General features: G+C 42.3%; 2 protein-coding genes and 1 long non-coding RNA gene across 5 annotated transcripts in view; 2 read left to right on the plus strand and 1 right to left on the minus strand.

Annotated features, from left to right (window-relative positions):
* The first annotated feature begins 284 nt into the window (after window positions 1-284).
* bud23 (BUD23 rRNA methyltransferase and ribosome maturation factor) lies at window positions 285-4,991 on the plus strand. Its single transcript, XM_068585084.1, has 12 exons — window positions 285-452; window positions 706-743; window positions 1,156-1,251; window positions 1,644-1,726; window positions 2,550-2,646; window positions 2,748-2,844; window positions 2,945-2,995; window positions 3,083-3,168; window positions 3,419-3,464; window positions 3,542-3,603; window positions 4,281-4,370; window positions 4,583-4,991. The coding sequence occupies exons 1-12, from the start codon at window positions 405-407 to the stop codon at window positions 4,635-4,637; spliced, it is 849 nt and encodes a 282-aa protein (XP_068441185.1). The 5' UTR covers window positions 285-404; the 3' UTR covers window positions 4,638-4,991.
* Window positions 4,992-5,061: 70 nt separating this feature from the next.
* Window positions 5,062-6,140, minus strand: LOC137790618 (uncharacterized). The gene is made up of 3 exons (XR_011077938.1): window positions 6,058-6,140; window positions 5,795-5,957; window positions 5,062-5,690 (listed from the first exon to the last, which is right to left on the minus strand). It is a non-coding gene; the product is annotated as an uncharacterized lncRNA (long non-coding RNA).
* stx1a (syntaxin 1A (brain)) overlaps window positions 5,606-27,965 on the plus strand; it is a 36,226-nt gene continuing 13,866 nt past the window's right edge. For all 3 annotated transcript variants that reach the window (XM_068585011.1, XM_068585014.1, XM_068585012.1), the window contains exons 1-4: window positions 5,606-6,017; window positions 14,344-14,421; window positions 17,307-17,406; window positions 27,639-27,713. In XM_068585011.1, coding sequence (XP_068441112.1) covers window positions 5,988-6,017; window positions 14,344-14,421; window positions 17,307-17,406; window positions 27,639-27,713 — 283 coding nt within the window. In that variant the 5' untranslated portion in view covers window positions 5,606-5,987. The remainder of the gene's footprint in view (window positions 6,018-14,343; window positions 14,422-17,306; window positions 17,407-27,638; window positions 27,714-27,965) is intronic.

Genomic DNA, 27,965 nt, shown 5'->3' on the forward strand with positions numbered 1-27,965 from the left:
AATAATAATGGTAATAATAATGATAATAATAATAATAATAATAATAATAATAATAATAATAATAATTATTATTATTATTATTATTATTATTATTATTATTATTATTATTATTATAACAACACATTTATTATATAAGAACGATATGCGTTTGTCCAATAAAATTATGTGTTAATCATGTATTTTATATATTTAATTAGGATGGCCACAGGATGGCGACATATGCGTCTTTTTCAGCTTTGTTGCTTTTATTAAACTCCACAAAGAAGTACTTCTTATGTCGCGTGTGTTTGACGTCATCGGTCTTCACGTGTGGCCCGTGGGCTATCACACCATCTAGCTTGTTTATGAACTGATATTACAAATTTCCTTTATCTTCATACAGCGACAGGCACAACAGGGCAGCCATGGCCTCCAGCTGCCGCCGGCCCGAGCACTCAGCTCCTCCAGATGTGGTCAGTAACGCGTTTATTGTCGTGTTTCTGCTAAGCTAACGGAGCTAACAACAGCAGCTTGGAGCTGGGTCTTTAAAGATATAACAATACAATTTTTTACAATATTGTAAATAGTTCTAGTTTTTTTGTTTCTCATATCTTTAAGTAACTTTTGATAGTAATGCATAAGAGGCACCGGACAGCTGTTTCATTGAAGTTTGGTATTGTTTCTTCAGCATTGATGATTCAATCAGATGTTTTCTCCTCCCTGCAGTACTACAATGAAGTCGAGGCAAAGAAATACTCTCAGAAGTGAGTGTGTGTGTGTTTTGTTGTGAATATATTCCTGTCACCCGTATCTCAGTACGTTTTTTTACCCCCAAATAAGAGCTGATTGGGTGTGTTTATGATCATTTAAATTATTTAAGAATTACAAAAATTATCCAGAAGCAATGCAGAATTCACAGTTTGATTCTGCGGACTTGCTGTAAACCGTTGTTGCTTTACCACATTAGAATTGCACTTGTTTCATAAAGAATGCATTTCCATTGCCAGTGTTCTTACTGTTTTTACCGTTATTATTTATATTACTTATCTAGATTTTTTTTTATATGTATCTTGTGTGCACTTTACTCTGTTTGCTGCTGTAATCCTGAAATTCTCCCACTGCGGGGCTAAGAAAGGAATATCTGATCTAATCTCTGGGTGTTTTGTTGCTTCACAGCTCTCGAATGATTGAGATCCAGACCCAGATGTCAGAGAGAGCTGTGGAGCTTTTGAGCCTGCCAGAGGGACAGCCATGTTTCTTGCTCGACGTGGGGTGAGGGAGCGACACTTACTGTCTCTACATGGAGCAACACTTTTATCTTGATTGGTGCAATGCTTTGAGTAATAAATGATCAAATATGTTATTTTTATGTATACGGTTATTGTAAGACTAAGCATCGTCTTAAAATGATGTACACTGTATCATTGAAGACATGTTTATGTATTTACACAAACGGTAATCTGTCTTCTCAATGAAGGGAACTTCTTTAAAGAGCGCGACTTTGCATGATCTGCAACCTAATAGAAACATGGAGGTTTAGATGCAGCGAGTTAGAGTGAGAGTTGTAATAGTCTCGTGTTATTTTAGCATAGCATTGTAACATCCAAAATGAAACGGTAATCTTGTGTGTTTTTGACGTGAGGTGTCTGTCCTCTGTGTCTCAGGTGTGGCTCTGGTCTCAGTGGAGACTACCTGTCTGAGGAGGGACACTATTGGGTCGGGGTCGACATCAGCACCGCGATGCTGGGTTAGTTTCACACTGATGCATTGAAACTGTAAGCAGAAGCTGAATAATGTACCAACACAATATTGATATTGGGACAATATACTAAATACCATCTGAGATGTTCTTAATTTGATATAATTCATTTAGTTAAGCTAACTTTCTGAAATGGTTAGACTTTGTGAAATGAGCAGTTAGTATTCGTGACACCGGCTCCCAAAATCCTGCGACCCTTATTTTATCTGTGAGGAAACATCCAGCTCGACTTAAACATTACTTTCTTGAACAAAATATAACAAATATAGTAGGGCTAGACAAAGTTAAAAAAAAATGTAACTGATTAATCTCATGATTTTTCTGCGATTAATCTCATTATGCACCAATTTAATAATGAAGTAAAAACTAGTGTATTGCACGCTTTTATTTTAAAGTAATGTTATCAGAACAATATAACAACACTCTGAAGCAACAGCTAGTTAACATATATACATATATAGTTTATAAATCTGTTTTCTTTTCCTGAACAGGTACCAGAAGAAACATTAGCATTTTATCAGGGAACAACATAAACAGTGTATTCAGTAGTAAGGGTCTCTGTGAGGGACAAACCACTCCTTCTTTGGTACATGTTCAGTAGTAAGGGTCCCTGTGAGGGACAAACCACTCTTTCTTTGGGCCCTGTGAGGTATCAACATTGACACATCCCGAACAAAAAGTGTCTTGTTTCACATGTGATGGTTTTACATATCAAACACAAATCAAATCATTAGTTTTCAGTTGTAGCTCTCTGGATTTCAAATGTGGAAACATTTCTGAAACATTGATAATTGCGTGTTCTCTGTGACAGACGTTGCACTGGATAGAGAAGTAGACGGAGATCTGTTAGTGGGGGACATGGGCCAGGGGATGCCTTTCCGTGCCGGCACCTTCGACGGATGCATCAGGTGAACAACAGATTATGATTATGTACAAAAAACAAACATGTTTTTTAAATATTGTTTAATAATTTCTGACCCTGTTTTTTCTTTGCATTATTCCCTGTCAGTATCTCTGCTCTGCAGTGGCTCTGTAATGCAGACAAGAGGTCACATAGTCCTCCGAAAAGACTCTACACCTTCTTTAGTACTCTCTACTCTTCTTTGGTAAGGTTTTATTGCTCCTTTTCACTTAAACTAAAATCCTAATATCCCGTATTTTACAATGAAGACCGTTGCTCACTTCTCCTCACTCTTGGTCTTTCAGTCCAGAGGCGCACGTGCAGTTTTTCAGCTTTATCCAGAGAACTCTGAGCAGGTAAAATAACGTTGATTATTGTGGATTTAAAACCTGATTGTTTTCTGCAGAGTACATACATTCAGTCTTCTTCTTCCCTCCCTCCAGCTTGAGCTCATCACGACGCAGGCCATGCGGGCAGGCTTCGGTGGAGGCATGGTGGTGGATTACCCCAACAGCACCAAGGCTAAAAAGTCAGTCGCTGTTATGAAAACGGGGCTTTTTATTCGTGTTTGTTTTCAGTTCCGCTGCACCTCTTTGCAATTGATTCCTTCTTAATGACCTGTGAAATCAGCAGCAGGGTGCTAGCAACAGAAGGCTAATGAGAACACGAGGATATTCGTATTGACTTGACTGTTTGTCACATTAGCGTCGTGATTAATTATCACAGATTAAAATGGTCAGCCTGGTTTACTCGATCATTCACATCTTGCTTGTTTCCAGGTTCTTCCTGTGTCTATTTGCTGGAGTGACAGGATCCCTTCCCAAAGTAAGAGTGAAAGGAGTTAGCTCTGTGTGCATTTTATTTAGCGACATTATGATCAATGTGATCTTTGTTCTTTTCAGGGGTTGGGAGTAGAAACCTCAGACAGAGCCGTTTCCAACCAGGTCCAGTATTCAGGACAAAGGTAAAGTTATTCACAGCAGCGAGATGCTGCTCACTGTGTGTTGATGCAGCAGCAGAGGTTGTTTGTCACCAGACTTCCTCTGGATTTATTTGTTGATGTATTTTCATGCATCAGAAATATGCAATATGGTGAAATGAGGGTCAGAAAAAGGTTTATGAAATATGCATGTGCATGTTAATGGCTAACGTTTGTTACTCTCAGATTCTCAAATCTGAGTATTGTCTGCTTTTCTTTATCTAATATGATGGCATGCTGTATATCTTCTGGACAGCACAAGTAATTTGAATATTGAGACAAAGAGATATTATAGACAAAACAATTAATCAAGAAAAACATTAGTTGCAGTTCTCCTTCACTCTTTTTGTTTGGTCTGTAATAAAACAGACATTTAAAAACTGGTCTTGGCCTGCAGTGCAGGTTCAGTCATACCTGCCTCGATGAAGCCAAAAGACCGAGAGGAACCTGAAAGGGTCGTCGTTCTGCCTCACTTGAAACCCGTCGGGCAGCTTTTCCTCCCTTCTTACATTGTGCTGCTCAAGTTGCTCCTCCTGCCTTCACGGAGAGGCTGGATGTGTAAAATATTCAGCATCAGAGGCGACGAGTAGTGGATGCAATCTGTCACAAAGAATAAGGTGTATTATGAATAAGCTAATCAGCCACACGTTGTCTTTGTGAAGATCCCGGTTCAAAAACATGAAGGGGAAATCGGCGAAGAAGGGAAAAGATTGGATCCTGGAGAAGAAGGAGAGGAGGAGAAGACAGGGACGGTACGTACTAATAACCTCACTGTGTTGTAAACGGTCAGGACAAATAATTGAATGTATTATCTTGTGCTGAAATATTCCTTCTAGTTATGTATGTATGTATGTAAGTTTAGATTTTACTGAGTCTCCTCTGATTAGCTGGAGACTGGAGCACTTGCTGACGCTCTCATTCTGTGTGTGTGTGTCTGTGTGTGTGTGTGTGTCTGTGTCTGCAGGGAGGTTCGAGCTGACACAAAATACACTGCACGTCAGAGAAGACCTAATTTCTAACGGACTCGTGCAGCTATGTCTTCATCGGCTCGTCCGTACGGCCGCACACTGTCAGCCCTCCTACACAGTGTTGGGACTTAAACTCCTTTAATCCGAGTGGAGGAGATGCAACAGTGACATGCTGTTGTGGCCAATGCTTTTCCACATTTGGTTGAGTGTTTGGCAGTTTGTTTCTAACTAATAGTGGGAAGATGACCCTCTCCGTGTTCACGTCGGCTGGAAGATACCGAGCACGCGGACAGTACTGCTGACAGTGGAGCACCGACAATGTCAAAGAATTAAATTTAAATTCTTTATAAATTATCAAATGCCACATCTTCATCCATCTGATCGGTCGTTTATTAAAAATCTAAAAACAGAGATTTGTATTATATTTACTGTTTATTTCTCCAGACTTTAGAAGCAAGTGAACTAACGACCTCCATGCATTTGTTATAGAAACAAATGTTACAAAAGCATATACATACAAAATTACACAATGATGCAAATGGCAGTTCATCATGTTACTGAAGGTTTCTTGATGTAGAGCGAAGATCTGGCTTAGAGGAAAAGGGAAATACATTATTATCTAATCAAATTACACATTACTGCAGGTACAATCACTAAATCATTTTGGGAAAACAAATATTTGCACGCTTGATGGTTTATGCAGATTGTTATCAGTAGAGCGCATAAAATATCTTCTGCATAACAAAGCAATGTAGACTGTTAAAAAGATAATTCAAATGTTTCGTAAGAAAACCATACTACAGGAAGTCTCAAAAAGGGAAACTAAAGGAACTCAACTGTTGTATGCAGTTTAAAAGCAAACGACACATTTCTAAGTGTATTATGTTATATTAAAGTCCTACTCCCAGAGCATGCGCACCGCGCGCAGCCGCCAGAGGGCGCTGTGCACTTCGGCAAACCTGCAGCCACCTGGGCGTTATCTCAACTTGCTCAATCGATAATCAAACCCAGCAGAGTCCCCACTCAGCCGGACTGCTTCAGCCGGCCGCTTCCTGTCGGTCGAGCCTCGGAGGTCACACCCCGACTTTACCGGAACAAAAGAAACTTCCAGAGGAAAGAGGTGCGTTTCAGGAGACGGATCAATTAGTGCGGCTTGAGGAGGAAGTTGAAGGTGCGTAATGGGTTAACGGCGGAAGGCCTCGCCTCACCTTTAGTGCGCGTCACCCGGCTCCGTGGAGTGGTCCCACCGTCCAAACCAAAGTGGGGAAATCTCGCCGCCGCCAGACGCCCTCGCCTCGGTCGGTTTCTCCTCATCCCGTCGGTCCCCGCCCCGCAGCTCCATCACCACACGCTCCCAGAAGACACCGGGACCTGGAGGGACAATAGTGATTTACCGGAACCATGAAGGACCGCATGCAGGAACTTAAACATGTGAGTTGCAGTTGTGTTCCCGCGGATGAGCAGCGCTCACCTGTCCGTGCACAGACGCGTCTGTAAGTGACACGGAGATGTCCTCTGTGTGCGCTGATGGAGCAACAGTTGTGAGTCCCGAGGGCGTGATTGAGGCTAAAATGTTATCACCAGCAACCATCGCATGTTGCCGCCAAGGATCACTGTGAGGAAAGCAGGTTAAAGATGAGATGAAAGATGTGTTGAATCAAAGTAAAGTCATCATGACTTTGACCTGAATGTTTATTGCCTCTGGACTCAAGAGGGACATAATGGATCAGACATTCCGCACTTGGTGATATTGGTATTTAATCTCGATATAATCAATGATTTATTATGCAATGTTTATTATTACCATCTTTTATTTTGTTTATTCTGGATTTAAAGTTCGCCAGAAATTAGATTGCAAATCGTGTGTATGTGTGTGCGCGCGCGTATTAATTATTAGGTAAAATCACCAGTGTGAAGGAATATGGATGTATGATTGATCAGCCGATTGAGTTCTATTTATAAACTTTTAGTGAGACGTGACGTCACTGTGAGGTCATCAGCTCTAACCCAATAGTGTGTATGCGCGCGCGTGTGTGTGTGTGTCTTTGGATTCTATTTCTGACTGCATGAAACAGTTAATTACATTATACTACTTATGAGACCAAGATGACGATGACTGATGAGGTTTTTGGCTTGACGATGCTGTGTGTGTGTGTGTGTGTGTGTGTGTGTGTGTGTGTGTGTGTGTGTGTGTGTGTGTGTGTGTGTGTGTGTGTGTGTGTGTGTGTGTGTGTGTGTGTGTGTACGCGCGCGTGCGCGCGCGAGAGAGTGTGTGGAAAGTGTCTACAGCCCACCACACTAAATCTTCCTCATCAGCTTCAGAGAAAAAACAAATATCCGACAACTATAATATCAGCTGCTGTTTCATTTTTACTTGATTCTTTCTGATCATATCTTTAATGTCTGATAGACGGCAGACCGATTCCAGGCCCAATGAAGTAGAAGTACATTGAACGTCACAGACTGTTATTTCCATTAGCAACAGATTGAAATTGGTTTTCCATTTGCGGTTCCTTGAGTGTCATGCAGATGTCTCAGTGCTACAGCTCAGTGCTACAGCTCAGTGCTGCAGCTCGCTGCTACAGCTCAGTGCTGGAGGCATGAAAGCTCCCCACCAGTGTACGATGTGCAGAGATGAACTGTACCAGAACAAAGGGACGCTCGTGGTTCTCAGGAGATAAACTCTGTCCCACCAATTGTACAAATTTAAAGGTTTTTAATTCACGGTGACATAAAACAAGAAAAGTAGCAAATGCTCACATTTCAGAAGCTGCAACCAGCAATTTAAATGAATTTACATTCTTTAATATACTTTTTTTCAGGTATTTTCTCCATGTTTGCTTTTGTTGAATTTCTATTTTATAAGTTATCGTTCAGGTTGATTAAAAGGTTCTTTGTCTTGTGTAAAAAGTGTGTGAAAATACTTGTTTTGTGCTTCTTTTTGCCAGTTGCTTAAAGAGGTGAAACAATGTCACATCAACATTTTACAAAGTTTCCTTTTTACTTTTTCAACAGCTCAGACAGCTGAGCGTCATGGGCTCTGTTGCTTCTGTGTGTGTGTGTGTGTGTGTGTGTGTGTGTGTGTGTGTCTGTGTCTGTGTGTCTGTGTGTCTGTGTCTGTGTGTGTGTGTGTCTGTGTGTGTGTCTGTGTGTGTGTGTGTGTGTTTCTGGGACGACACTGCTGGTTTACTCACATCGGCCGTATGCACATGAAGATACTTCCTGAGCTTCTTAGCTTGCTGTCCGTCTCACTAGTGTCTCTGCAGCCTCCCCTCATCACTCCCAGATGGCTAAGCAGTGATTTGGTGACAGATGGCGCTGATAAGATGTGTTTGTCAGCCGTCTTCAAGCTCTGAAACCAAAAGGGAAAACATCATAATTAGGTTATTACAGAGTTTACATATCAAGGAACTGTTATCAATCAAATGTGTTTTTTTGCTTTTGTTTTTAAACCCTTCGTTTTCTTTCCTGACATTTTATCAGCTTCCTTTTTTTTCCATCACCATTTGCCTCTTTTCCCATCGCCATCTCTTTTTTTAATAACAGCGCTCTCTTTTCTTTCATCCCCTCGGTAAGTCGTACTCCTGCGTTATTGCTCTTTTGCTATCAGTGATGGATTTATCAGACGGCTTCCTGTCTTCCTCTTTGCTTCACTATCTCCCTTCCCTCCTCGTGCAGCCTGCTGGTCAGTGTGAGGCTGAACGCTTTGACCTTTGACTGCATTAAACTAGACTATTAATGAGCCCAAGATTATAAATAACTGATGGAGGCTTTTGGCTTCACAGATTCAATACATGTTCTCCATAGCAATGCTGTGTGTGTGTGTGTGTGTGTGTGGTGATACTCACTGAGACTCAAAAGCTCCATGTGTGTTTGACTTTTTTTGTATTTTTTCTTATGCATTCTCTTTTTTCTCTGCTCGCAGCCATCTCCCCTTTATTCCCCTTTATTCCTCTTTATTCCATGTCCTCACCAGTTGTCCATCCGTCCTTGACCTCGTTTTGGACGTTGGCACTTTGTCAGTGACACAAACAGCAGTGATGTCAAGAAACAAACCCGTGTTTGTTGCTGTGGAATCGAGCGCTGATCCTATCGGGTCAGACGTTACATTTGTCCTGGTTCCGAGCTTCAAGCCTCTTCAAAAAGCTCTGAAACCAGCGGCTTTCTGCTTGTGCTCCACAGAAGACACTTCATCTCTGAGATCAGAGGTGGAGAGAAGGAAGCAGCATCAAAGTGTGCTGTCATCGTCCTGCAACGGCAGAGGCATGAACACATTGTGCGTCAACAGAGAAGCTGCATAACTGCATTAATGAGCCGTGAAATGAGTGTGATCAATCTGGCGTTTCAGCAGGGATTTATCTGTCTTTGCAAATTAGGTGACACTTTTAACCAATATCTGTTGGCTGCTAATAGTTATTTTTTTGAATTGTGTGAATGGATCGCTGTGCACTACGCTGTTGATGTATAGTAACGCTGCAAAGAAAGGCTTTTATATCCGTGAGCTTTCTCCTTCCTGTCTGCTGATGGGTTTGGTCCTGTTTGTTGTGTCTCATTGTTGTGTTCTCATAAAGAACAGCAGCTCCTGAGGCGTCACAAAACACACAGCCTGAGAATGAATAAAGATTATTCTGTCATGAAACCTTCCCCAACCTGTTGTGGGAGGATTAGCTTTGGGTCGTCTGTTACTGTCCTTCAGAGTGATTTGTAACGTGCAGAGCTGCTTTCACATCGCTGGCAGCCAAGTGGCTCTTGAGGCTTTTATCACAGACACTTGTTGGAGATGAAGGCTATGAACTATAGCTGTAACTAGCCATGTCCATCTTTGTTGGGTGATGATCTTTCATAGTCGTACTGTGCTGAATCTTGTCAACGTGAGGTTAAACACTCTTTCAACTAACGCGTCCTCCAAAGTAATCAACAAAATACCAAAAGCATTAACATTATCCTGACATATTATCACCTTTTAAGTTGATATTACAAACTTCTTAGCTAACAGTGTTTAGTTTACACATACAGCAGATATGGAGCAATCTTTACATAAGTGTGGAGTTGTGTTTCTGGCTACCTAATAAATGGAGGGGAAATATTCACTCTCTTTTAGCTCTATGTTTGACCTCCACCAATCACTGAGAGAGCTATGGGACTCTTTAGCTGCTGAAAGTTCCTCTCTGTTAAGCAGCTAGTTGTTAACGGTGTGTGTGCTGTGTGTGTGTCTGCGGTGTGTGTCTGCTGCCTTTCCTCTGAAAACATCTGAAATAAAATACAGTGGTTCCCTGATGTTTTAAATTCTAATGCCGGTCGTATCGTCTGCCCAGAGAGTTGCTTTGTTGGTGCTTTTTACATTCTGCCTGATGTCAAAAAAATAAAATACAAGTTATTATATCTGGCATTTTAAAGAGCAAATCATAATGAAGAAACAACCCGGCAATGAACATAATGTTTAGTTTATCTTATTGTGCGTGTCTGTCTCGTCCCCCTTTTTGTTTTCTGATATTTTTCTGATAATTTCTCTCCCCCTTGCTGTCCTAATACTTTGTGATTTGTTTTTTTACACATCCTGCCATTCCTTCACATCAATCTCACTCTGTGTTACATTTCCCTCATATCTACACTATAATTGTGTGAGTGGCACACTGGTGCTGTCATAATCCTTCATGGTCAGCGAGGCGCTCTAAATATACCCCACAGGGTGTATTATATAATATGAAAAGGGATGCGGGGTGGAAACAGCCTAAGTGGTGACAGCACATCGCTTTTCCTGCCTGTGATCTGTCAATACCGTTCAACTGAAGCTTTGACATTTTCTCACCCACTCCAGCAAGCTGAACACGGACCGACCCCCGCAGCGCCGACGCGACACCGGATAGTTTGTGTGTGAACATCCTCAAAAGCATGTCATCTATGTATTAATATTCACACTTATCGGCCAATTGCCAGCTAACAAGTCAGAAGGGGCGTAAGCGTCTGAGTACCTGCAGACTGAGTGATCAGCCGCGAGCATTTAAATTCTGGCCTGGATTGATTATTGATTATGAATTGCAAGACACACTGACATTGCATTCTAAATAGTTATTTAATCTTCTGCAGTGTGGCAGTTTGTAAATAGTTTTTTCGGCATGTTTGATTGGTATCACTTTGATGATTTCACTGTTAAAGGTCAAAGAGATGTGAGGGAGGCAGAGGGGATGAAAGACGGAGGACAGAGGGAGCAAGAGCAAAAGAGGGACGAGCTGTTTGCTTCAAGAAGTTTATTTGTCAATCTAACTATCCCTGCCCCGAAACACGCGGCAGAATAAGATGTTTCTCTCAGGACCAGGTAATAAGACACAGCACACAGACATCCGATGGGATGGATGAGTGACTGTTGCTCTTGAAGAGGGATGATCAGATGTTTCAGAGAATAAGTGAAGTGAGGCAAAGGTAACGGCGTCCATGTTGTGTGGGCCAGCTGTAATGACTCTGTGCTGAAGTCTGGAGGGAGGAAGTGGAGAGAAGGAGGCGAGAGAATGACGGACAGGGACAATGGGAGAGAAAAAGGAAGATGATTAAAGAGGGAGGCCGTTGAGGAGGATTGTTACGAAAAAAGGAAATTGCTGTACATGCACACCGTCTGTCTGTGCTTCATCTGGCCTCCGCCCACATCTTTCTTCTTCTTGGTGTAACCGCTGAACTCCACTCGCTGCATGCACCTCGTTGACCTCGCCAGAGCTGCTGTTCACTGGAACGCAGAAACCAGATGGATGTTTATTGAACGGATGAGAATCTCATAGAAAGAGTCATAAGACAATGATGAGCCAACAGCCAGATGCTGTCATGTGGGCTCTGAAAGAAAGATGCTGCAAGGTCTGTAATCGTTGGCTATGGATTCACTCAAAAATCAATGAAGGCATGCAAATGTCAGTTTTCCGGGGCATGAACATGCACAGCAACGATGGAGCTGGTACTGCAGACAAGTACTGCAACACACATTTGTACTTTAGAATTTAAATTAGAAGTATTGAACGGTATTTTCATTAGCAAGTAACCCTCAGGAGTGCATTGATCAGCTACAGCACACATTGTTTTGCAAACATTCACACTGGTCATCTGTGTGAGCCTGAAACAAAGATGGAGACTTGTGGATTTCCTTCAGATTGCCCCCGGTGTTGTCATCAGCGAGGGGTAATGTCAAAGGATCTGACCGAGTTTTACGTTTGGCTGGTTTAATCCATCACTTCCTGTCAGCATAGCGCTGCTCCCTGATTGTGTCATGATTCTGTCTCAATACTATACGACGCAGCGAGGACTCGTGAGTCAGAAGCCCTCGCCGCGTCGTCCTTTTCCACCAGCTGATCGTTCTCTCGCCAGGTGATCAGTCAGTTATGCACGATGTGTTGATTTGATGGCTTTGCTGAGTCAACATCAACGCTGCTTTTGATTGTCATGAACTGAATCCTATCGCTTCATTTTTTCTTTGTAATGAATATACATGTTTTCTCAAATCACATGTTCATTGTTTGGTTTTTCTGATGACCAATACATTTTTTATTAATAATGGAAAAAAAACAAGCGGGGAGTTTTGGGTAAGAAGCGAGCAGCTGTTCGCAGTGCGCCTGACTTTTGATCTAAAAGCTAAAGCTACCATATTTTAAGAGAAATATCCCTAAAAATGCCTTCTGGAGCAGTCATTTCTGTACGTGAAACATGAACACACAACATATGTTCGTATAAGAATAAATGTGTGTGTGCTAAGCAAATGAATCACCAAAAATTCTGCAATTCAGTTTTCATTGTTTCATTTGTTTTTATTTGTCCGCTGTAGGAAACATGAATAAAAGATCCCTTATGTGTGTGTACAAGTGAACACGCATCCATTATGAATGATACCTAACGGTATAATGATAATAATCTTGTTATATTCTCAGTATTTGTCTGTGGGAAGTTGACACAGATGTTTGTGAGTAATATCTAAAGGGGCTGCAGAAAGATGCTTGAATTGTCTGTAACATAAAGACAATAAGGCACATCCACATGGTGAACTGTCTCTCTGCTCTTCTCTCTTACTCTAAGATAAAACCACCAAAGGAGTCTGAATACTTACTTACACATCGACACACACTTTATCTCATATGTCGCCGTATATGCAATTACACTTTCACAGCTTCCAATAATTGCTGTGTGCCCCGTTTCTCCTCCTCTTTCCTCCACGCTGACAGCTGTGATTTGCACGTTCCTGCACACGAGATGTCTTTTTTTTTGTATCCATCGCTACTTTCTGCTCCTCCTGTTTACACTGTCCAGGCTCTGCCTTTTGCCTTAATGCAGCGACTCCCTGCTGGCACGGTGCCCAAAACAACTCTCTAATCTAATAAACAGCATAATCAGGCCACTGCTGCTCCCAAGTGTGAGCCCCAGAGGCGGGGTGAGTTGAAGGATTACGGGCTAATGGGGCCCGTCTTGTGTAGACCCCGATCTCTCGGTGCGATAACCGTCTGTTGTACTGTGTATTATCAGCGTGTCAGCTGTTGCGTGCATGCATGTTTGCAAGTCGGGCTCGGAGCATCTGCTGCGTGTGGATGGCCAAGTCAAAGTCTGTAGGCTGAGTCAAAGAGCGGCAGCAGAGACGTCCTCTCCCAGGGTCCCCGGGTCTCAGCAGGAGCTCTGGATCCCCTCTCGACCGCTCAAAGAAAAAGAAACCAGACCAAAGCTCCGCCCTCTCTGCAGGAGCTAAAGCATCTGTGTGGAGGTTAAGTACATTACTCATGCTTCTGAAGCGAATTCTGACTCCTGCTACCGTCTCCTCTTCTCTCTCTGTCTCTGCTGCTGCAGCTCCTCATTGCTCATCCTCATTGCTCATCCTCATTGCTCATCCTGATTGCTCATCCTTATTGCCATACCAACACCAAACCTTTTTTTAAACTCACCCCGTGAAGAGTTTTGCGCCACACCATCAACATGACACGCATCATATTGCCTGTTGACGTGACAGTTGAGCACAATCATGACAAACGTGCAGAAACATCGTATCTTCAGAATGTTGGGTTAGGAGCGTGATCATTCTTCTCGCTGAAGTTTGTCCTCTCAGGCAATTCTTTTCAAGAACTGCTTCCTCTCGCAGTGTTCTTCTCCCCGTGTTCATACATCTCATTGCTTCCTGTTGGCACATCACACGTTACCGATCCTCTGAATGGATGTGGGTTTGAGAAGAAAAGGTGGAGCACCAGCTATGATTGCTAAGTAAACAGCAGACATTTGTGAATACGTGGGATACACTTTGGTTTATTCAGACTACATACATAAGAAATAAAGTGTTTACAGGTGCTGGTTGGAGGATTATGTTACCATTAGACTAAGGAAACATCTCCTTAGCTGTGGCTTCAAATTTAACAGAACGATACAAGTTATTGATTTTCTCATTTAACACTCTGCAAACAAGCATATCGCCAAATATTCCTTGAGGCTGAACCACTTGTATGTGTCTGTGTATGCTGGTGTGAGAGTGTGCAGGCTGCAGTTTGTAGATGTACAGGTTTTCTCTTCCCCCAGGTCCTAATTCAATAATAATTTGCTAATCACTCCATCTGTGGTTCTGATTTCAAGTGCCATTATGTGCTCCTTGTGGGAGTATTAATGCATTAATGCTGTTCTATTTAACCTTGATTCATTACATGGTCCAGCCCGGTGCAGCAGCAGTCAAACACATTCATCTTACATATTAATTACATGTTCATTCATCTTCAGCTGTTTGAAATGATTCTCATTGTGTGTGTTTGTCCAGGGGAAGGAGACGACGGAGGAGGAGGAGGAGGTCGCTGTGGGGATCGACAAAGGCTTCATGGATGAATTCTTTGAACAGGTTTGTCCCGTCTCTCTGTCTCTGTCTCTGTCTCTGTCTCTCTCTCTCTCTCTGCCGAGTCATCGTTGTGTGAGTTTATCAGCGCTCTGTAATCTCTTCTCAGTGAGCATTGATATGATTTATGACTCTTGATGTTTAATACAGGTTTTATTTATTCACAAAAACAACGATGCTCTTCTTGTCCGGCTCTTCTTGACTAATGAATAAGAACATTAGTCAGCCCACTTATTTATGACAGATATTGTATGCTGCTTGTTTAATGGGCTGCTACACACTGCACATCTCTCACAGTGAGCGGTTTATAAAGCAGAATAATTCAGCTCAAATAAAAGCTGAGGGAGACTTTTTCCAGATGCACGTAAGTGTGTAAACTTTTTCATTTGTGATGTTTTATCTCTGAGGGGACACTGCAGCCGCACATCTCTTGTAGAGAGAGAGCATTAATTAAAGCGTTCAGTGGTGGAGAGACCGCTGCTTCCTTCTGTGCTTTGCTCACACCATAAACACAACCCTCAGTGTGGATATTGACTTCATAATTGGTTTGCGCGTGTGGTTGTGTGTTTAAGTACCATGTGTTCACTGTGCAGTGTGTCATCCAAGAAGGGTTATCGTTACCATTCACAGTTTTTCAATTACATCCTGAAATGTTCCGGTATACACATGATGAAGAAAAGGGAGTCGTGGTGTCATTTTGAGTTAACGTTGTCTTCAACTTCTAGGAAAGAAGTCCAAATAGATGGATGATTCATCTATTTTGATATGACTTGTAGTTGAGTGAATTGGTATTAGTTATTTCTTCTTATGAAAATGGAAAACTTGCTGCATCCAGGATCTCGTTTGTTCTATTTCTTGTATTTGTATGCTTTATATTTGTATGGATAAAAACAACAACTATTAAAGCATGTGGAAGAGCTTTTCTGCTGCACATGGTTGATGTATTTCAGTTCATCCCCTCAGCAGTAAAACAGTGCACAAACACCTTCATGACTGAGTGGTTGGATCAGCACAGATGGTAGAGCCATAAGGAAGTCTTTACTTTTCTACCATGTCGTTCAGCAGCAGGTAGAACATCTGACATGTTGTTTACTGCCACACTGTGGCCTTCAGCCTGTCAGAGGGAATCTGTACCATGTGTTACATGTAAATCTCACAGCTTTCACTGAAGTGTGTGCATGCATGAGCCTGCAGTTCGCTATGAGGTCATAAATAAAGCCGCAGCGATGAGGATGTGTGATAGAAACTATGTTCAATAATACTGTGGACCCTTTTACTGTAAACATCCACAGTATTATACATGTGGAAGTGGCGTTTGTCCCCAGGCAAGTTAAACAGCTTTAAACATGGAATTTTAACCGTTAACAGCATCACAATGTCTAGTTGCTGCATGTTCGCTTGTCACAATTTATATTCCAACAGTGGACGCGAGTTTTACAGGGTTCAGGCAAGATTACGACAGTTTCAGAGCAACATGGCCGTTGGTGTTTTCACCAAAGACACATTGGACTGAGAGTCACTCGTTCACAAGCTCCCGAGTGAAACCGTCTGCTGGCCTGAAACGTTGTGCCCGCTGCTGCGATGCAGCGGCTATTTTAAAACTATGGATATTTAACGTTCCGTACATGACAATGTCCGGCCTTATCTTTATGTATTTGTCACCAGTTTGCGATGCAAACACCATGACGTCTGTCATTACTCTTCGACATTGTGTAACCAGGCTCATGTCATGCCTCCACAATCCTTCACCAGGTGATGTAAGAATGAAGTGAGCAACAGCAAGAACAGCTCGCGTGGCCTCCAGCCCTCAAATCATTCCTCTTACCACATTTAGATTTTTACTTCAGATGACAATCAGGAAAAGAAGACGTTATTCTTTCTGCACATTTAGACACGCTTCCTACAAATGACTTGGTGGAAACGAGTGTCGAGTTCATAAAGAACGGTTATAAAACAGGGCAGTGTGCCTCTTTATTTGTTTCTGCATGTCTGAAGTACTTTTTTATCCCTCACCAATAAAATGTGCCTGATGTCTTATGAGACCTGAGAGATTGACTGTGACTCACCAGCTCGCGCTCTCTAACAGAGGCAGCTTAAAGTGGATTCATCTTTCCGCTCACTTAGCGTCTCTGGCTCATCCTGCTCCCTGTTACTGTCTCAATCTTACTTTTGGATTCTCCTTTCTCCCCACCTGTTTGCATTTAACTCTGCACTCACCTCAGTGTGCCTGCTGGTCTCTCCTCAGTGCTCCTCCAAAGGATCCAATCAGCAGCTAATTAAAGAAATAACGGGGGAATAATGACCCCGGCTGAGAGCACAAGAATATGTACGGAGAGACAGAGCTGTAAAGAGCGACTGTCAAATAACTCGGGTCGTATCGCAGAGGAGGATGCCAGGGGAACAGGCTCTACACCAGTGCTGCAGGTGTAGAGGTGGAGGAAGGAATGGAGGCAAGATGGCAGACAGAGAGGGAAGTAGACGCTGGTGAAGTCACTGACAGTCCAGCTGTTACCTGCAGCGGCAGCACAGCTGATGACGAGGCACCACGCGATGCACTTTACTTTAATGCATTTATATAATGTGCTTAAAGGAATAGGAGTATTCACTATTAATAGCAGCTGTATGATGATGATGATGTGTGTACGCCGTACGATAATTTGATAGACTTGAGTTTGCATGCAGCTGTTAAGTTCGTCCACATTGCTCCAGTGTTTCAAACGGTCCCAAAGAAATGATGAACATGAAACACATTCTATACTCTGCTTTCGTTCTGTAATACGATAACAACGTCCTCAGTTGGGTTTCTATCGACATCGCTCTAGTCACAGGTACTTCCTGCCTCAGCACTGAAGAGCTCCAACGTTCCCTTTGGTCTCTCTCTCTCTCGACAGGTAGAGGAGATCCGGGGTTTCATCGAGTCTCTGGCAGAGAAAGTTGAGGAGGTGAAGAGGAAGCACAGCGCCATCCTCGCTTCACCGAACCCAGATGAGAGTAAGTTTGTCTTTCATCGGTCCTCTTGTTTCATTCTCTCAACACATCGCAGCTAAAAAAAAAAACAGTCCAGGAGTTTCTCAACTCCTAAAATACTGTTTTGATCATGGCAGTACTTGAGTACTCATTGGTATGTTTAAAAAAAAATCTTTGATCTGTTGCATTTGTATCTGAAATTCCACTCAGGTGAGAGACATTACCTGTAACATCTGAATAAATCAGGGGATTTTCATCGCCACCACTTTCTCTGGTGACTCAGAGCCTCTTGAGGAACTTGACTGAAACTATTGGAGCAGTGTTTGCAGCGCTGAATGTCCCTTCATTCACAAAGAGAGGTGCTGGGTGACCGAGGGTTTTTTTTAGACATCTATCTGAAGTCTGATCTCCTTCCAGTTGAAAACCTACCGGAGATTTCAGAGCGACATGTTGCACGGCGCTCTGCATCACCAGCACACCAAATGACTTAATGTATTAACATACTACTCAACTAAATCCGGTTTCATTGTCTGCTTTTTGCACACACTAATATTCTACCACTATTTAATTATAACATTTAAGTACTGCAGGAGGAAAAAGAATAATCACTGTTGTTACCATTTCATCTGCTGCTGTGTAGATTCCACTGAACAAAAGAAACACAAACGTCTCCATTGTCCATTTTTCCACACTTTTCTGCTCTCCATTGTTTTTTAGTCCTGTCCAGCTTTTCACCTGCTTCTAACACCAGCTCAGCGTCTGTCTCTTCCCTGTGCCCATTTCAACCACTCCCCTCGTTACACATGTTCAGTCTTGTGATGCAATTTATCTTTGCTCCTCTTCCTCCTCTCTCATTTATGTCAGGGCATTGATCTGGAGCCAAGCTCCCACGAGTAACACCCCCTAATCCCTTTTCCTTTCCCTTTTTCCCACCTTCCCACCTCCCTGAATCAGCATCGATCTGCTTGCAGCAGCAAACGTTAGATGAGCCCTTTAACTCGCCGCCTTGTGCCGACGAAGAAGAGCCAAGCAGCAACAAAGCCAGCTGTGTGTGTGTGTGTGTGTGTGTGTGTGTGTGTGTGTGTGTGTGTGTGTGTGTGTGTGTGTGTGTGTGTGTGTGTGTGTGTGTGTGTGTGTGTGTGTGTGATAAATCAGTGGGCAGCTGTAAAGGGTTGTTCATTAGGGAGTCGTGTCGGTGTGTTATTCACTGCTTTCTTGTTGCATTGTTTGTGTGTTCATCAGGGACGCTCCTCTCGCTCCTGAGCTGCATTTCATATCGCTGATGTGTGCGTGTGTGAAACTCTTCGTCCTCCAAATCAAATTTGTATACAACAAAATTGCTATTAAGCAACATGTTTTTTGTATTAAGGATTTAGTGCATTGGGGCTTTTTGAATTGTGGGAAAGAAATATTTAAAAGACACTTGTTCAAATGTTCATATTGACTGCCAGATTGCAAGGAGCTCTGTGAATGTTTCTCATTGCTTTTCCCTGAGCATGATGGTGATTTTAAGCAATTGAAACTAGAGGAAAAGTCAGGAGATCAGGATTCATCATCTGGGCACCCCGAATATCTGCAACCAAGTCCATGGGAGTCCATCTGATGGTTGCCAGGAAATTTCAGCCAAAAATGTCAACCTGCAGTAGTTGCTTTGATATTTTAGTCTGAGCCAAAGTGACACAAACCATTGTCATGCGCTTTCTGAGTCCAAACAATAAGCATGTTGTATTGAATAAGTTATATAAATATTGTTTATATCAAATGATGTCACGAGGTTCGTGTTGTTTGTGATAACAATCACATCCCGTCGTTCAGCCGAGGCTGAAATGTGTCATCTAAACTAATCTCACAATGACATTTTAATGTGAAATCTAATGAGCTTTAAGATCTGCACTGACTCATTGTTGCATTGAACATTTAGCTCTCGTAAGGTCTTTCATCATTTTCATGAATGTTCTGTTAGTTTTATAGCTTTTTCCGTCTTTTCTGCTATTCTTTTTTATTCCCCCCTGCAGTGAGACGAGCTTCTTCTGTTTCTGCTCCTCCTATCAAAAGTTTACACTGTCGAGTTTGAGTCTCATCGTCTGTTCACGAGTGTTTTTCTCACCGTAGTTTCTCCTCACTCTCTCTGAGCCGTGTGATGGGAGCGAGTCTCTTACAACTCAGCGTAACATTGTGCGGTGACAGACCTTCTGTTTCTGTCACGGTTCATCAGTTTCATAATCACATCACATCTCCCCCTTCACCGCCCACCTGGCCATCTACACGACCCCGACCTCCTCTTGCTCCTCTTCCTCCCCCTTTTCCTCTCCCTCTTCATCCCCCTCTTCCTCTATCTCGGCTGAAGGGGCTTTGAGTTTGCTAACTAAGACGTTTCCTGTATTAATCTCCAGGGGGTTAACTCCAGCCCACTGGCAGAGCCCGAAACACACACACACACACACACACACACACACACACACACACACACACACACACACACACACACAAACACACAAATAGCTGCCTCTGTGTAATATTACCTTTGCCTTTTTGTATCACATTATCCTATCCCTCAGTGTACTTCCCCCCCTTAATGAGGCGTTGCACATTTCCACCAGGGAATTGCAATAATCATTGTGTGTGTGTGTGTGTGTGTGTGTGTTAGTGCGTGTTTGCTTGTTTTACTTGCTATTTGTGGGCTTGTGTGGGCTGTGCTCAGCATCTGTGTACAGTAGTATACAGGTTCGATAATGACGATAGAGGAGGTAATAGCCATCAGGTCATAATGGTATTGAACATGTGTTCTCTCATGAGCAGACTCCTCTAATGCAGGAAGGAAAGACAAATGCATTTTAAGTGTGGATGCATGATTGGATTCCCATTACCCATTAACTAACTGCATGACTTGTGTTCTTTCTTATATTGTTTATTGTCGTCGTGCAGCACTGCTTCTCGTTATTTTGATGGATGAAACTGTACTTTATAGATTTAAAAATGAAAAAAGTCCTGCAGGGGCATCAGTGGCCTTTAACACTCAACTGTTGCTCAAAGAGTGTGAGGTTGACCTGAAATTAAATACGACTTTTGGAAGTTTGGTCTCTGTCAAGCTGTCGTTTCAGTTCTCTTGGTTGCAGTTAGCTTTGAATCATCATGGACCTCACTGGAAGTGCAGTTCAGTAGTTTGTACAGTCGGTCAGCCCAAAGTATCAGACATGACAGACACATGTCAACGACAATATTTACATAAAAGGTGTTTGGCTGAACGTGTTTGCTTGCTTTCCATCCGTATTTGAGCTTCTTATAGTGTAGCTTATGGTGTGATTTTACAACTACAGGTTGTTATTCATTCGAAGAAGCTAAAGTATTCACACTTACAATCACACCTACGGACAGATGATTCTATAATTAGCGTGTTTGTTTTGGGACTGTGGGAGGAAACACAATCTCAAGAAAGATTTATCTTATTGCAATAAATGTACATTAAAACCATGTGAGACAAGCAGCCTGGATTACCTTGCAGTGCTGTCGCACAAATCAATGCAAAACCAACTGTAGACCAGCAGAGGGACAAAAGGGACTTAAGATTTGTGTTTTCTGTCGGCACTTCTGACCGCTGAGAAATTAAACCTTAAGCAACTTAATTTAGGCTCATCACGCACAAAGAAAATAAATTAAATGTCATTTGCTTTTCTTTTTCTATTACTCAATTTTCACTTTGCAGTTTTATTCTGGACCGGAGGAATGCAATTTCTTTGTGAATTTGTTATCACTAAAAAAAAAAAAAAATAGTTATGTATTATAAATTATACCGTTAAAAATAACTATCAAATATAATACAAAATCCACAGCTTATAGTTTGTGGAATTCCAATGAAAAATGTACTTAAACTTCTAGTTTATTGACAGAGACATTGCTCCGAGTTTATTCAACAGCATCTCTCCATTTGTTTTTCTTAGTGTTCGCTCCCTGTGACATCTCCAGCCTCCAGTTTCCAAAGAGCATCTTTCCTCTGACTCTTTAAGTCCTCCTCTCCTCTGGAGATGCTTCTTTTAATTGCAATGTTTCTATTCCCAGTATCAGATTTGGGCCGAGTGTGCTTCCACCCTTAGCAATGCTGTTTGCCGAAGCTCGTCCACCTTCAACCAAAATGTGAAAGTGTGTGCTGTAAGTCTCCAGCTCTCTGTGTTCCCTTTGTCCACCTTTAATCTCTCTCCATTGCTTTTACTCCTACATCTCCTTTATAATGTCCGAGCTGATGTTACAGCCTTCAAAGACACAACTTCCTCCGGTGGACTCATAATATCTTTCACAAAGGAGGTCTGAGCCAGTAGGATGAATCAGTTTAACGGCCTTCTGTCCTCTTGACCTCTGCGCCAGCGGTCAGTGAGAGGCGCGAGGTGTTTATGCTCTGATCTGAGGTAGTAACACTCACAGTAACCCTGTTGTACCAGAGAGGTTACCAGACAGAAGGGTAAAGGGTTGTTAGACTTCATCCGGTGCAGCGTCCACATCTGTGCTTGAATGGTTTTGGTCTGAATGAAAACACTCCGGATGAATATGGATCGAAAACTTTTGACGGCAAAGACCCAACACCTGTACTTTATGTTTCACAATCGATCAAGGTGTCGCGCCTTATTGCATATTAGTTTGCAGTTTTTTGGGGAAAGTTTACAACAAATACTTGTACATTCTAAAAAACACAAAACACATGAAAAATTAAAAAATCAAACCAATCCCTCTACGTTTGTTGGGATAAAAAGGGTCAGTTTGAGGTGACGGAGTGCACCTGTTTGCATGTTTATCATAAATATAGAAACGCTGTGCAGTAACTGGACAGGCTGGGGTGAGCGAGGGAGTTGTTTTCATTAATGCTTAAACTTAATGTGTGCTGTCAGTTTGTCATTAACCCTCTCTGAGTTCACTCTGTATTCCAGAAGTAAAGCAAAGAGCAGCAATGTTTGAGGGATGAGCTCACATTGGTTCTCTCTGGAAAGTCAGACAACTGGACTCTAGACGATCAATAAGCAGCGCAAACACACACAAAAGGTAATATATTTACAGAGCGAGCAGAGGGAAGCAGAGGGACGGCGAGAGAAGATAAATGGCTGCAGGTTAGCGGTTAGAGTGGCAGCAATTGACGCTGAGGAAGAGCGGAGGAAACAGAAGTGGCTTTGTGTCTTGTCAGTGTCATGGTACCCTGACATCACACACACACACACACACACACACACACTTTGTGTCGATATAACAATAGGAAGACCGACTGCCGATTGTGGCAGTCAAGGAGAAGCCTGCATGTTCTTCTTGAAGGGATGAATGCTGCTGCTGTGGAGCCGAAGGTGGAGCAGCCGGATTGAAGCTCACTCAGTGAGATACAAGACCTCCAGGATTAATCTTTGACTAAATCTTGGTGTTATGCTATGAAGTGATGTCAGAACAGTCCTGATCAGTAGACACAGCCGCCGTCAGTCTGGTGCGAGTGAAATCAGATCTGTCACTGATGAATCACACACAGAACGCTCACAACAAGGAAGCCTGTATTTGGGTTGATGACGTGATATTGAGCCTCAGAGTGTTCGGTGGAGGTGAAAGGAAACGTTTGACATTTCTGGAAAATATGCTTATTCGTTTTCGTATCCAAAGATAAATGAAAGAAACAATGCAATGTGTTAAATATGAAGCCAGCAGCCTGGTTCTGTTCTGCTGTATCTGTATCGAAAGTTACGAAGGTAACTACGGTTCTGTGAATCCTGGATGACCGCCAGAGGCAGTGTTTCACACTGGATACGTTCCATCCAGTGTGAAACACTGCCTCTGGCGGTCCGTAAGGATGAAATAGATCTGTATCTGTACAGATGGTCGGCTTCTTAACTAATGTGTCTTTGACTCATAGTGGTGTGAGTCAAAGACACAAGACACAACCAGATCTGCTTTGTTTCATGTCATTTTGGTTGGTTTCCATACAACTGAGGGTTTGGTCGTATTAAAGTGCAGGGAAACACCAGAGACAAGGACTTCCACTCATCCAGAGCCGGGCGCTGCACGGAGCTCTTCTTCTGGTTTTGAGTCCATTTGAGGGCTTCAGTTGCATTCAAAAGATCAGTCTGGTGTTCTATAAAAAACAGACCAAAACAAACAAACAAACAGCTGTGGTTCTTGGTTTAAAAAGGCGTCACACAGGTGGTTCACCTGAACGACGCTTCATCTTGTCATGAAACCAGGATGGAAAATAGTTTAGTTGCATTTTGATATTGCCGTTTGTTTTCTGCCCCTCATCCACACGTCTGTCTTTGCTTCCGGCCTCGCGGCGTCTCTTCTCCTCCGGCTCTTTGAAAACAATCTGACACTGGCAAGAGGACCGACTGCACACATCGCCATAGCAACGCAGTCCTTTATGGTGGCAACCAGCGTGACCTGAGGATTTCATCCGAGCGCGTCGGGGAGAGGATGCAGTGTGAAGCCACAGCTCAAGTGACTCCTCAGCTCTGCCCTCCAATGTGCTCCTCTCTCACTTCTGCCTCTCCTCAGCCTCACGTCCTCGCTCCCGACATCCCATAATGAGGCCGAGCAAACGCGCCGAGCACGCGCGCGGCCGAACACCGAGCTCTGTTTTATTGCCATTAGCTCTGTTGTGCCGGCGCGTCTGACCTTGTGGAGCAGGTCAACAGGTTGCTATGGTTACTGAGGAATGAGGGCCTCCTTAACCCTTAAAGCGCCACGCCTCTCTGAACGTGCACGCCTCTCTGAACGTGCACGCCTCTCTGAACGTGCACGTCTCTCTGAACGTGCACGCCTCTCTGAACGTGCACGCCTCTCTGAACGTGCACGGACGTGCACAAGTGGACATGAAGATGAAAATGTCCCTGAACAGTGAAGGGGGAAAATCCAGACATGTAAAGTGCCTTCCTGTTTATTTACAGAGAAGAAACACACACACACACACACACACACACACACACACACACACACACACACACACATACACACACACACATTCATACACACGCACATATATACACACATGTATATACATCTACACACACACATACACACACGCACATATATACACATACATACGTACACAAACACGTATATGCACACATAAACATGCGCATGTCAACACACGCACACGTATACACACACATATACACCCACAAGCATACATACATGCGCACACACACACACACACACACACACACACATATATATATATATATATATATATATATATATATATATGTATGTATATATATATGTATGTATATATATGTATGTATATATATGTATGTATATATATGTATGTATATATATGTATGTATATATATATGTATGTATATATATGTATGTATATATATATGTATGTATATATATGTATATAGCTGTATATATATGTATATAGCTATATATGTATGTATATATATGTATATAGCTATATATATATGTATATATATGTGTATATATATGTATATATATATGTATATATATATATATATATATATATCTGTATATATATACGTATATATCTATATATGTATATATATGTATATATATATCTATATATATATATAGATATATATATACACACACACACACACACACACATAGACTCACACAGTGAGGATGGAGACTCAGATTAAGAGGTGAAAGAACTCAAGAGGCTTTAAGAAACATCCGTGACATCCTGCCTGGGCCTCTTGAGCGTTGCATGTGAAAAGCTAAACAATGTGTGGTGCCAACATGCAGAAGGCCTGAGTGTGTTACAGCTCACATCTAAATGTCTTTAGCAGCCACTTAATGTCATTTCCTCTGTTCACTGCACGTCCACCACTGTGTGCAGCTGCGTGAAGCCGGCTGATGTTGGCTGATATGGGAACATGTTGGTCCACCAGATTAAGAGCTTGTGTTGTTTTCTGATCAATGTGTGAAATGTTCCCAATCTCCACTGAGCTGTTCTAGCCTTTCAGTTTACCCACGCTAGTGTCAGTTTTTAATCGTCATAAAGTAATATCTCAAACTGCCGTGAAGAGCATCCGTGTAATGAAGCCGAGGAGAAGGAAACATTATGACAATTTCATGATTTTGAAGCAACGTAGATGCAAATATCTTTAAATTGAACATCTACCAAAGATTTTAATTGTCCTCAAACTGCATAATCAGATTATCCTCTGAGGCTCTGACTGTAATTGTATGCAGATGTTTGTTATGGGTTTCAGTTCAGTAGCTTTCATGCAGCTTTGAAGCAGCAGGTATCGTGCAGAAGTCGTTATGGAGAAGTTTTGCAGGCGGTTTGATGGAGTGCTCGGACTCGAGTCAATTTTAGGAGCCGTGTTTCTGTCTGCTGTCTCCCGGGGTTCGTTAACATATGGAGATGTGGTTCTCTCATGGCATTGAGATGATAAATGATAGCTCACTGCTTTTAATGTGCTAAAAATGGTAATTAATGCTTCAGGGTAAGAGAGAGAGAGAGCGAGAGACATTCTGCTTTCTCTTTTTCTTCCTTCATGTTCTTTTCTTTATCTAGATCTTTTGCACTTTGAACAAAATGGACAACACCTACTTTAACCCCACGCATACACATTTAATACATTCTATATAACTCATTATAACATAATTGTACATAAATATAAGTTTTTATTAATGGAACAACGATATCTGTTCCTGTAGGCACGCTTAACTAGTTTAGGGAATCAATTACTACATATAAATACACACATGTGTATATTTATATTTCCTTGTCTGTGAAGTGTAAGTACAGATTATACAATAAACATAGGGCAGTTTCTTCTGTGGACATCTTCTCTGCATATCTGATGTGGTTAGAGGCCTCTGTCATTAAGTACATTAATAAATGTTATCGTATTGAAGTGAGGGCAGAATAGATTAGCTCACTGTATCCACACACGTTAGGCCTGTGTCGTTCCTAAAATAGATTGAATGCCAGTTTGTTCAAAAGTGACAGCAGGTGAAGCATCTTAGGATCAAACAGGACATTCTGTTGGTCTCTCTTTGGAGGTGATGAACCACAAGGGAGGCGTCCAGTCTGAAAGCACAATAAAAAAGTAATCATAATCTATTTCCCGTCTGTTTCATTCCATGCAATTACAACTGAATATCTTGTATTGATGTTTGAGATAAGACGTAATTAATCTAAGTGGTTTATTGCTAATTGGCCTGACCTACAACTTTAGATGAAATGTGTTTTCAGTGCCATCTCCCATGTGTAATAATCTGAAGTGTGAAACACGATTATGAAACGGTTGGTTTGGCTGCAGCTGAAATGAGCGACAGAAGGGAGAAATGATTCAAAGGAAACTGGAGTTTGTCATAAGCAACGCGGCAGCCATCCTCTCCTGCTGCTGCCGTCTGGAGCTGATGACGAGACCTGGTGTATATGCACTCATGTGGAAGATGCACATGTTTGTGGTGAAAGAAAACCCCCAAGTAGACGAAGCAACACTGCTGCCACATGCCTCAGCATTTACATTCACAAAAACAAACAAGTTATTATGTCACAGCTTTCTACTAGACTGTGCTCAGCAAAGGAACTCTCAATACATTGTGCTGTCGGGCTCGAGATAAATGAAGGCCTCAGTATGCTTCACACAATGCCTTTGGCCTTCAGATGTTAAAAAACATGAAACATGCACTTTATTCATGAATTCTTCTCCGCATTTGACCCATCCTTGGCGAAGGAGCAGTGGGCTGTCTGGAGAGGCGCCCGGGGAGCAGCGAGGGGTTAAGTGTCTTGCTCAAGGACCCTTTGACGTCTGAATTATGGAGGGACTGGGAGTCAAACCGCGTTCGCTTTATTGCACACCAGACAAATACAACGGTCGGTCAAAAGTCTGTCCATGCTCATGCTGGAGGAGTTTGATTGATTGATTGATTGGATATCATTGACATCTGCCCAACTCCACCTCCTGCTGGTAACAATATACATTCATCCTGTTATTGCACAGATTCTGCAGCAGTCCGTCACGCTTTCATTTTTTTCTCTGGTAGCCAAAATAGCGAATCTCACTTGTCAGCACCCACATGTCCATCAGCCCACATGCGTTCCTTCTCCACGTCTCCACAGTCCATGTGCATGTTTGGGGGTGTGGATGGAGAAGAGGACCATGGAGTGTTGAGGGAAGTGAAGGAGTCAGAGTAATGTATTGTGTGTCAGTAATGATTCTGTATCTGGGAAAATGGATGGTTAGTGTCACCGGGTGAGTTGGTTAAGTCCACTAATCTCTTTACTCCTCTTTACTTTCCTCCTCTTCCTTCCTCAGAAACAAAGGCTGACCTGGAGGACCTGATGACAGACATCAAGAAGTTGGCCAACAAAATACGCTCCAAATTATTTAGTGAGTATAATTCTTATTTTTTTGTCAGCTCGAACTGCAACTGCTGACTTGTTTCTGCGTCAGTGAGACCCGTTTGCATCTTTGTTTTCCAATTACAGGAAACAAATGTTGTCAAATTGCCATGAGTTTCAAGTTTGGATCCGCAGCCAAAACTCAGAAGAAAAACAAGCAAATGTTGCAAATCAAATGTTTGGAGCTCTTTTGGTTAAGCCAAATTAATTATAATGTATTGCTTGATTATTTGTATTATTA

This window comes from Clinocottus analis, unplaced genomic scaffold (genome assembly GCF_023055335.1).
Source record: "Clinocottus analis isolate CAN_PGR_092001 unplaced genomic scaffold, fCliAna1.0.p SCAF_2, whole genome shotgun sequence".
Lineage (NCBI taxonomy): Eukaryota > Metazoa > Chordata > Actinopteri > Perciformes > Cottidae > Clinocottus > Clinocottus analis.

What these genes read in the sequence shown, in the direction of transcription:
- bud23 (XM_068585084.1), top strand. Translation starts at nt 405, where the DNA reads ATGGCCTCCAGCTGCCGCCGGCCCGAGCACTCAGCTCCTCCAGATGTG. An exon ending in TGACAGGATCCCTTCCCAAA is followed by an intron (nt 3,465 to 3,541) that starts GTAAGAGTGAAA and finishes TGTTCTTTTCAG; the next exon opens with GGGTTGGGAGTAGAAACCTC. An exon ending in AGGAGGAGAAGACAGGGACG is followed by an intron (nt 4,371 to 4,582) that starts GTACGTACTAAT and finishes CTGTGTCTGCAG; the next exon opens with GGAGGTTCGAGCTGACACAA.